We start from the raw sequence: 10692 nt of genomic DNA, 5'->3' as shown, positions 1-10692 counted from the left end.
AGTTTGCATCATGATATTATATGGCCGTGTGGCCTAATCTTTTTGTTACATATAGAATCATAAACTAGGACTGTTCGCACCATGGTCAAATAGATTTTATATGGTCAATACTATTGATTGATTTATGGTCGTATAAGACTTGATTGTGGCCAACATTCTTGTTTGTCTTACGGTCGCATGATCACATTATGAAACCCTAAAATCTGATTGATAATGTGATTCAGATGTCGAAAATCTCAAATCTAGACTATGCTGCCCTTAATCTCTCTGGAGATAACTATTTGCAATGGGCGCTAGATACAAAGATCAACCTGAGGTCAAAGGGACTCGGTGATACTATCATCGAGGGCAACAATGAGAATGATAAGAATCGATATAGGGCGATGAGTATAATACGCCACCACCTCATTGAAGGTCTAAAATATCAGTACCTTACCATGGAGAATCCACTAGACCTTTGGACCGCTTTACAGCGGCGATATGATCACCAGAAAACGGTGCTACTACCAAAGGCTAGATATAAGTGGAAGAATCTCAGATTCATGGACTATAAATCTGTGGATGAATACAATTCAGTATTGTTAGTTTCAATGATGAGACTATGTGGTGAAGAAGTAACCGAGAAAGAGTTACTTGATAAGACCTTCTCCATGTTCCATTCCACAAATGTGTTACTGCAAGAGCTTACACTGATCTGATCTCGTGCCTACTTCTGGCCGAGGCTAATAATGAACTCCTGATGAAGAAACAGTGAGATGAGACCTCCCGGATCAGCACCATTATCAGAAGCCAACAAGGCTGAACAAGAAAAAAAAGATCCCAAAGAAAGCAACCACGTCTATAATGAAAGAAGATCACACGGCAAAGGCCGTGGTGGGTACAAGGGACGTGGTGGTCGTGACAACTACTCATACGGCCGTGGGCATGGAAACCACAATAACTGTGGTCGTGGTTCCAGCTATGGCCGTGGAAGAGCCATTTTTGGCTGTGGTCGAGGCGGCATATCCAAGCCTCCTTACTCGACCAAATCCGTTTGTCACAGGTGCGGGATGAGTAACCATTGGGCTAAGAATTGTAGAACCCCTAAGCATTTATGTGAACTCTATCAAGAGAGTCTTAAGAACAAGAACCCGGAAGCCCATATGGTTCATGATAACGGGTATGATACTGATGATGATTTCGACCATGAAAAGGATGACCTTATGGATCATGAGACTTCAGATTGTCTCAAAGACTAATTCGACATCTTGTTTGATTGTTTTTATGATTGCTATGTGTTTCATTACTATTGATGTTTTGGATTTATAATATGAAGTTTTATTTTATAAAAGTTTTACAAAAGTCAGATTATAAATCTTATTATATATAGAATGAAAGATGAGATGAGTATACTTGTGGTGGATAGTGGATCAAGTCACACAATTCTTAGAGACAAAAGATATTTCATAAATCTCACAATGCAAATTGCCAATATACATACCATTGCGGGTGTAGCCAGCCTTATTGAAGGCCACGGCCAGGCATACATACTGATGCCTAAGGGCACTCATCTAGAGATCAAAAATGTCTTATATTCCCCCAGGTCTAAAAGGAGCTTATTGAGTTTCAAGTACATAAGGTTAAATGGTTTCCACCTTGAAACATGGGAAGAAAGAAGTAAAGAGTTCCTTAACATTATTTCGATCATACAAGGCAATAGAAAGATCCTAGAAACCATACCTGCAATGTCTACTGGTCTATACTATGCAAAGATCAGTATGATCGAGGCTAATGCCTGCGAAAATTTCACTCTATGGCATAACCGGCTTGGCCATCCCGGTGCTAGTATGATGCGAAAGTTGATAATGAATTCTCAAGGGCACACATTCAAAGGAGTTTTCCCAAATAATCTCACATGTGTAGCATGTACACAAGGGAAACTCATTACTAGGCCATCACCAGCCAAAGTTAATAAGGAAATCATAAATTTTCTGAAAATGATTCAGTGAGATATATGTGGACCAATACACCCACCTTGTGGGATATTTAGATATTTCATAGTCCTGATTGATGCACCGGCCAGATGGTCGCATGTCTGCCTACTATCCACACGAAATTTGGCAGTTGCAAGTGATGTGATATTGGGCTCATATGTGAAGCTATGGACATGGAAGACATTCAGAAATTGACCCAAGATGTTAGCTAACATGTCGAGCCCATTTTTATCAAGTTACAAGCCCAAGAAGATTCAAAATTAAATGGTTTTTTGCTTTCCAAAGAGAGTGGCGAAAATTAGGAAGTTAATTGCATGGAAAGTTTCTCTCTCCTACATGCAAGGAATGCTTGTTTCAAGAACACTCTCTCTCCTCCATGCACTAGTTTTATCATTTCCAATGTAATAAATATCTAGCTTTGTGAGCAAGTTTAGTCTCTTATAAATAAGTTGTAATCTCCATTGAAATAAAATAAGCTTTGAGTGATTATTTTTGGAACCTTGAGAGTGATTCTCACTTTTCTTTCAATGATGTTTAATATCCATTGATCTTTTCGATCCGTCTTGGTGCGTCATATCCAAGGGATCAAACCGATTTGTCCTGGTGCGTCATATCCAGGGAATCATCCTCATTGCCGTCTAGGTGCGTCATATCCTAGGGCATTGACTTGGAATATCAGAGGCCTTCCGCATCCTTCATGCGACAATTCACTCCACATCCCTTGTCTTTGAAGCTTTACGGTTTCATAGCAGCAAGGTTTATCCCCTTTACCAACTTAGAGTGTCGACTCCTCGGGAAGTTTTCATCAATTGGTATCAGAGCGACCATTCACTCCACATCCCTTGCCTTTGAAGCTTTACGGTTTCATAGCAGCAAGATTTGAAGACAAATCTTTTTGAAGAGGAGGAGTATGATGTGATATTGGGCTCATATGTGAAGCTATGGACATGGAAGACATTCAGAAATTGACCCAAGATGTTAGCTAACATGTCGAGCCCATTTTTATCAAGTTACAAGCCCAAGAAGATTCAAAATCAAATGGTTTCTTTGCTGTCCAAAGAGAGTGACGAAAATTAAGTGGTTAATTGCATGTAAAGCTTCTCTCTCCTACATGCAAGGAATGCTTGTTTCAAGAACACTCTCTCTCCTCCATGCACTAGTTTTATCATTTCCAATGTAATAATCCATGCACTAGTTTTATCATTTCCAATGTAATAAATATCTAGTTTTGTGAGCAAGTTTAGTCTCTTATAAATAAGTTGTAATCTCCATTGAAATAAAATAAGCTTTGAGTGATTATTTTTGGAACCTTGAGAGTGATTCTCACTTTTCTTTCAATGGTGTGTAATATACATTGATCTTTTCGATCCGTCTTGGTGCGTCATATCCAAGGGATCAAACCGATTCGTCCTGGTGCGTCATATCCAGGGAATCATCCTCATTGTCGTCTTGGTGCGTCATATCCTAAGTCATTGAGTTGGAATATCGGAGGCCTTCTGCATCCGTCGTGCAACCATTCACTCCACATCCCTTGCCTTTGAAGCTTTACGGTTTCATAGCAGCAAGATTTGAGGACAAATCTTTTTGAAGAGGAGGAGTATGATGTGATATTGGGCTCATATGTGAAGCTATGGACATGGAAGACATTCAGAAATTGACCCAAGATGTTAGCTAACATTTCCAGCCCATTTTTATCAAGTTACAAGCCCAAGAAGATTCAAAATCAAATGGTTTCTTTGCTGTCCAAAGAGAGTGACGAAAATTAGGTGGCTAATTGCATGGAAAGCTTCTCTCTTCTACATGCAAGGAATGCTTGTTTCAAGAACACTCTCTCTCCTCCATGCACTAGTTTTATCATTTCCAATGTAATAAATATCTAGCTTTGTGAGCAAGTTTAGTCTCTTATAAATAAGTTACAATCTCCATTGAAATAAAATAAGCTTTGAGTGATTATTTTTGGAACCTTGAGAGTGATTCTCACTTTTCTTTCAATGATGTTTAATATCCATTGATCTTTTCGATCCGTCTTGGTGCGTCATATCCAAGGGATCAAACCGATTCGTCCTGGTGCGTCATATCCAGGGAATCATCCTCATTGTCGTCTAGGTGCGTCATATCCTAGGGCATTGAGTTGGAATATCGAAGGCCTTCGCATCCTTCGTGCGACCATTCACTCCACATCCCTTGTCTTTGAAGCTTTACGGTTTCATAGCAGCAAGGTTTATCCCCTTTACCAACTTAGAGTGTCGACTCCTCGGGAGGTTTTCATCAGCAAGGCTGCTTGCTCAGAACATAAGACTGAGAGCACATTTTCCAGATTTTTCTTTAAAGACTATACGTCTAGACAATGCTGGTGAGGTCACGTCCGAGGCGTTTAATGAGTACTATATGTCCATGGGGGTAAGTGTGAAACACTCTGTGGCACATGTACATACACAGAACGGCTAGGCCGAGTCTTTTATTAAACGCATACAGCTGATTGCCCGACCATTACTCATGAGGTCTAAACTCCCGGTATCAGCATGGGGACATGCATTATTACATGCAGCAGAACTGATTCGCATCAGGCCATCTAGTGAGAATAGATATTCACCATCCCAATTACTCACGGGTCATGAGCTAGACGTGTCCCATATCAAAACATTTGGATGTGCCGTTTATGTTCCAATTGCTCCACCATAGAGAACTAAAATGGGACCACGGAGAAGGATGGGAATATATGTTGGATATGACTCCCCAACCATTATAAAGTATCTTGAGCCAACCACGGGTGATTTATTTAAGGCCAGATACGCAGACTCACACTTTGATGAGTCCACATATCCGACCTTAGGGGGAGACAACAGTCGGTTAGTAAAAGAAATAGAATGGTCTCGACCATCAATATCTTGGCAAGATCCTCGGACTAAAGAATGTGATATGGAAGTCCAAAAGATTATACATCTACAAAAGCTAGCTAATCAGTTGCCAGATTCATTTGCTGACCCGAATAGAGTGACTAAGTCGTACATACCGGCTTGTAATGCACCAATAAGAATAGAAGTCCAGAAGGGACAAGGTCAAGTTGCTACAGAGTCTAAACAAAGTTTGAAACATGGTAGATCAATTGGTTCCAAAGATAAGTAACCTCGGAAGTCCAAGAAAGGTGTTGGATCCGAGGGCATTAGGGAAACCGTCCATGACATTGATGGACCGGCCGTGCCGACCATACTGGTCGAGCCGAGTGGGCCAGCCATAACAACTGAACCAGTTGGACCAATTGTGCCATACAATGAGGTTCGGGACGCTGAACTTCATGGTACACCAGGTCCGGATAATCAAGAGATCTCGATCAATTATATAATGTCTGGAACACAATGGAACAGAAAAGATATTGACGTCGATGATATATTTGCATACAAGGTAGCACTTGAGATCAAGGATATAAATGAGGATCTAGAACCCACGTCTATATATTAGTGCACTCAACGATCAGATTTGATCAAATGGAAAGAAGGTATAAACGTGGAGTTAGAATCATTAAGGAAAAGAGGCGTTTTTGGCCCTATAATTGTGACACCAAGAGATGTCAAACCAGTGGGATACAAATGGGTCTTTGTGAGGAAGAGAAATGAGAAAGAAGAAGTAGTGAGATATAAAGCACGGCTTGTTGCACAAGGATTCTCACAGAGACCAGGAATAGACTATGAGGAGACTTACTCCCCTGTGGTGGATGCAACTACATTACGATTTCTAATCAGTCTGGCTATAAAAGAAAACTTAGATTTACGCCTAATGGATGTAGTGACTGCATATTTATATGGTCCACTGGATAATGAAATTTATATGAAAGTTCCAGAGGGCATTGAGCTCAAAGATAAGAAAGGTTCTCGAGAACAGCATTGCATTAAGCTGAATAAAGCCTTGTACGGTTTGAAACAATCAGGTCGAATGTGGTACAATAGATTATCTGAGTACCTAGTGAAAGAGGGCTATAAGAATGATCCAATAAGTCCATGTATTTTTATCAATAAATTCGACAACAAGGGTTTTGTAATCAAATCGGTATATGTGGACGACCTGGATATCATAGGAACCTCTGAAGAGATATCCCAAACAGTTGAATGTCTAAAGAAAGAGTTTGAGATGAAAGACTTAGGAAAAACTAAGTTCTGTTTGGGACTACAACTTGAGTATGTAAACATTGGAATCCTCGTGCATCAAATGGCATATACAGAAAAGATACTCAAGAAGTTTAATATGGACCAGGCTCATCCGTTGTCGAGTCCTATGGTCGTAAGGTCTCTCGACCCAGAGACAGATCCATTCGGACCAAAGAAGAAGGACGAGGAAGTACTCGGTCCGGAAGTGCCATACCAAAGTGCCATTGGAGCTTTAATGTATTTGGCTAGCCACACTAGACCAGACATTTGTTTTGCCGTGATTCTACTATCTAGATTTAGCTCTTGTCCAACTCAGAGGCACTGGAATGGAATAAAACATCTATTTAGATATCTGCAAGGAACAAAAGATCTTGGTTTGTTCTATACTGACCGGCCAAAAGAGAGTTTGGTCGGATATGCTGATGCAGGATACTTATCTGATCCACATAATGCTAGATCTCAGACTGGATATGTTTTTATACATGGTGGAGCTGCAGTATGTTGGCGATCCACGAAACAATCACTTGTCGCCACATCTTCCAACCATGCCGAGATCATAGCAATGTATGAGGCAAGCCGTGAGCTTGTATGGTTGAGGAATATGATCAACCACATCTGAGTAGATAGTGGTTTAGCCGTGGGAAAAGAAGCACCAACAGTTATCTATGAAGACAATGCATCTTGCATAGCTCAGCTCAAAGATGGATACATCAAAGGAGATAGGACAAATCATATCTTGCCCAAGTTCTTTTTCACCCACGACCTGCAGAAGGCTAAAGAAGTTCAAGTGGTTCAAGTTCGGTCCAGTGACAATTCAGCCGACCTTTTCACCAAGTCTCTGCCAACCTCAACATTCAAGAAACTTACATATCAGATAGGAATGCGCCAGCTGAAGGATCTTCAGTGATGCATTCATCAGGGGGAGTAACAGGTGTTGTACTTTTTTTCCTTAAACCACGGTTTCCATTTTTCCCTCATTGGGTTTTTGGTTTTCGTGAAAAGGTTTTAATGAGGCAACATTAAGCATGTTACAAACCTATATGGTTATGGCATCCAAGGGGGAGTGTTATAAATCATTAAGTGGAAGGCCCATAACCAAGATCAGAAGATAAGGCCTAGCCGGCCAGGAGGTTTAGAGTCGGCCATATTGGCCCAATTTTCTTTTCCATGTTTTAGTAGTTTTCCTAATTCTAGATGGATTAAGTTTTTTTATTCTTTCCATATTTCTATGTTTTGTAATCCCTATATAAAGGGACTTTCTGATTCATTAATAATACACACAATTTCTCCGTACTTTTACAACAGTTATATATGTTCTTATTTCTTTTCTTTTTTGCGAACTTATATATGTTCTATTATAGATGCTTGCATTAGTTTTCTGGTTATTGTTGATTTGTTCTTTACCTCCAACTCGTGTTTTGTAGCTGAAACTTGAGTATATATGATTGGGCTCCTCCTTTTTAAATTTTTTTAACTTTTCTATATTATTATCACTCGTGGTAAAGTTATATTTTACCTTTATATACTTATTTTTTCTTTATTGTATTTTTTTATTAATCGTGGTTACACTCACCGTGATAATAAAATATCCTTTTGTTCTTTTTATTTATATTGTGTTGACCAGTTCAGACTATAAGTGTCTAACAATGATTTAAAATTTTGACTACCTAACAATCTGTATGATAGGCTGCAAACGTTTGGTTCACCTACTATGGTGCTGGCTTGGTTAACATATAGGAGACTCCTAGATTGTTGCTACAGTTTTCGAAATAGCCAAATTTAAGAATCTTAAATATGTGACGTAGCCTATTAATTAATTTTTCGCGTTGTTGTTATTGGGTGGTGAAGCTTAAAGATATATTGAGTACTATTAAAAATCTATTATATGTTTTTGGTGTGGCCAGTGTAGTTATATTTTATGGAGGAAGTGTATGTTAATTTTTGGTCTTTGGGCAGTTTCGGGCTACTCAACTTGATTTAGGTTTGATCAATGAGAGTTGGAAACTATTTTACGTGAACATTTTCTGAATAATTGTTGGTTTTATAGCTAATGATTGAATAAACAGTGTTATAATGAGACTCATTGGCCTTCGGACTTATAGTAAGTGAATCCATATACGGGATCAAAGTCCTTAGAGCATCTCCAACCCCACTGTAAAATTTACTGTAAAATAGAGTGGAGAATGCAGTCATAAACAAACATTCATTTATAGAATAATTATTTTTTTATTTGTTCATGACTACATTCTCCATTCCATTTTGCAGTAATTTATAGTGGAGTTGGAGATGCTCTTATAGTGAGGCGCACAAAATATCTAAGCTGGACCATCACACAAACTGAAAACCACTTCGGTGGAACGCATGAGCAGAGGGTGTAAACTCTATAATAAAATGAGGTGATGCTGCGCACCAAGGATGATGGGAGGTTTTGGGCCGTCATTTGCCAGATCTGAACTCATGCTATTGTTTCCATTTATGTAAAAAAAAAAAAGCGTTGTTGTAGTGAAGACCTAAGACAGCTATCATATGTGTTGCAGAGATATGAGATACTATAACTTGGTGTTTTTTTAGTATTCTATACTCTGATTTTATGATTTATTTCGTTGTGGTTGTATACTTAATGTAGCATGCTTGAAAGAAGCATAAAGTTTCTTTGATGTTAATATATATATATACTAGGGATATACCGGCGCTACGCGCCGGATTCGGATGTTTTATTTGATAAGGATTTAAAACTGTTGTGTTCTTGTTTGCAAGGTATTTTCTGAAATAGCTATTGTTGTGTTGAAATGGCTATTGTCGGGAGGAGAAATTAGTATAATGAATGTGTATGTTTTGGGGTCTACAAATCATGAAATGGTTCGCATGTTTAGAGCAATAGATGTTGTTGTATTTTAGTGTTTTTCATTCTAAGGAAATTTGACGGTTGGATTTTATTCATAGGAGAATAGTAATCGTTTTAAATAGGGGTAGGTAAGAAAACAAAAATGAGACAGTAAGACCAACAGCATTTTGAGGAAAAGGATCTTGACTGATTTGTTATTTGCAAATGTGGACGTTGTTATGATATACTGTTTATTTGGGTTATTAGGGATACCGAGAGCAAAGTTTTGGTTTTTGGTTGTGTTTATTGTAATGGGTATGAGTTTGATTTTGATTAAGGTTTGTAAGAGCGAACTTATATTTGTAAGGAGTAATTTTTACACACGTTACAACAAAATATCAAATTTCACACTTAACGTAGACATAAAGGACGTAAAACATTTGTGGATATATTTTTGTTCCGTACTTAGATGTTTAATATGTGCGGGAGTTGGTGCTATTTGGACTCCAGTCTATATTATTTGTAAGCAAGGCTTCTTAGGGTGTGGCCCATTAAAGTTATGCTAAACTCTGAAAGCCCATAAAGGATATACTCAAACAAAGCCTTAAATAATCGATTGTGATAATCATTCATATTTCGTAGCATGGGAATAACATATAGTTTTATTTTTAGCAGCTAAGAAGGGCTTGTTATATTATTTTGCAAATTATTTTATTAAAATTCGAAAGGGAAACTGGAAACAAAGCAATGGTTACAAATTGAAGATCAACATAAATCTTTAACTTGTAGCACAAAACCAAAATGAGAAATAAAAAGAAAATGGAAGACGTGAACGTGTAAACGCCAAGAACGTTTGGCGTATAGCTTGTTCTCTAAATCCAAGCGATCAGTTAAGGCCCAACATCATCACAAAGAACTTGGTCAGCAAAAAGAAGTGGAGACAGTTGGAGCAGACTGTGTTGTCCTCTGGAGGATGGCAGTTTAGATCTGGCCACATCTTCAGAAGGGAACTCACGTAGATATCCTTCATGTGAAGATCGAGGCGTTCGAGAGAGCGCTGGAAATTTGCCATGCAATCTTCCACCACTGAAAAACCTTGCTCATCACTGAGTTTGTTGATGATTTTCACCCCTTTCTCTGTTTGGCCGATGGCCATGAGGAGAACACCATAAACGTACCTTCCTTTGAGGTGACCACCCTTTGAGGCTATGCGGATGTGATGTAGACCTAGGAACTGATTTTGAGAATGTAAGTATTCAAGCATACCTTTAACAAAGTGAGCATCAACATTGTTGGCTTTGAGGCAGCTGTCCATCAACGTTTTGTATCGGGTAGCTAGAGCGGGCTTCTTTACCAAAGGTGAGAGTTTGAGATCTTTGGCAACAAAGTAGTTGTCAAAACTGAAGTTGAGGCTCTTGGAAGTGATGATTGTATTGAAGTAGTCGATAGGGGAAGTGGTGCCTACTTTCGAAACAATGAACAGACGCATGTCTTCAGGCATGGTCTGAAGAGTAAGCATATTAGCTTGTTTTGGATTCATGGAACTGATGAGAAATGCTAGAGTATTGTATTTTTCTTAGGATGTTTCAGTACGGTGCTTTGCGTTGGTCATTTGTTTATATAGGACCGAAGAGGAGGTGTGCTGGTTGGTTTTCATTGTGTTAGTGGATTGTAACTTATTCGAAGGCATAATTCTACATTTACGTTTTTTTTTGCGTTGATTGTTAGTACTTATGTTTTAACGTTTCATGTA

The 10692-nt window shown here is 38.8% G+C and overlaps 4 protein-coding genes across 4 annotated transcripts; 3 read left to right on the top strand and 1 right to left on the bottom strand.

Moving 5' to 3' along the window:
* Positions 1 to 224: 224 nt before the first annotated feature.
* Positions 225 to 698, top strand: LOC106448125. Its single transcript, XM_013890051.1, has one exon. The coding sequence runs from the start codon at positions 225 to 227 to the stop codon at positions 696 to 698; it is 474 nt and encodes a 157-aa protein (XP_013745505.1).
* A 57-nt stretch (positions 699 to 755) lies between these two features.
* LOC125590404 lies at positions 756 to 1238 on the top strand. Its single transcript, XM_048763966.1, has one exon. The coding sequence runs from the start codon at positions 756 to 758 to the stop codon at positions 1236 to 1238; it is 483 nt and encodes a 160-aa protein (XP_048619923.1).
* Positions 1239 to 6212: 4974 nt separating this feature from the next.
* LOC125590403 (secreted RxLR effector protein 161-like) lies at positions 6213 to 7022 on the top strand. The gene is made up of 2 exons (XM_048763965.1): positions 6213 to 6693; positions 6739 to 7022. The coding sequence occupies exons 1-2, from the start codon at positions 6213 to 6215 to the stop codon at positions 7020 to 7022; spliced, it is 765 nt and encodes a 254-aa protein (XP_048619922.1).
* A 2803-nt stretch (positions 7023 to 9825) lies between these two features.
* On the bottom strand, positions 9826 to 10440 carry LOC106448126 (F-box protein At2g35280-like). The gene has a single exon (XM_022706591.2). It carries the CDS (start codon positions 10438 to 10440, stop codon positions 9826 to 9828), a length of 615 nt encoding a protein of 204 aa, XP_022562312.2.
* Between the last annotated feature and the right edge of the window lie 252 nt (positions 10441 to 10692).

Source organism: Brassica napus, chromosome C7, assembly GCF_020379485.1.
Source record: "Brassica napus cultivar Da-Ae chromosome C7, Da-Ae, whole genome shotgun sequence".
Lineage (NCBI taxonomy): Eukaryota > Viridiplantae > Streptophyta > Magnoliopsida > Brassicales > Brassicaceae > Brassica > Brassica napus.
The sequence above is the reverse complement of the archived record's forward strand: the minus strand, read 5'-3'. Positions and strand labels throughout refer to the sequence as shown.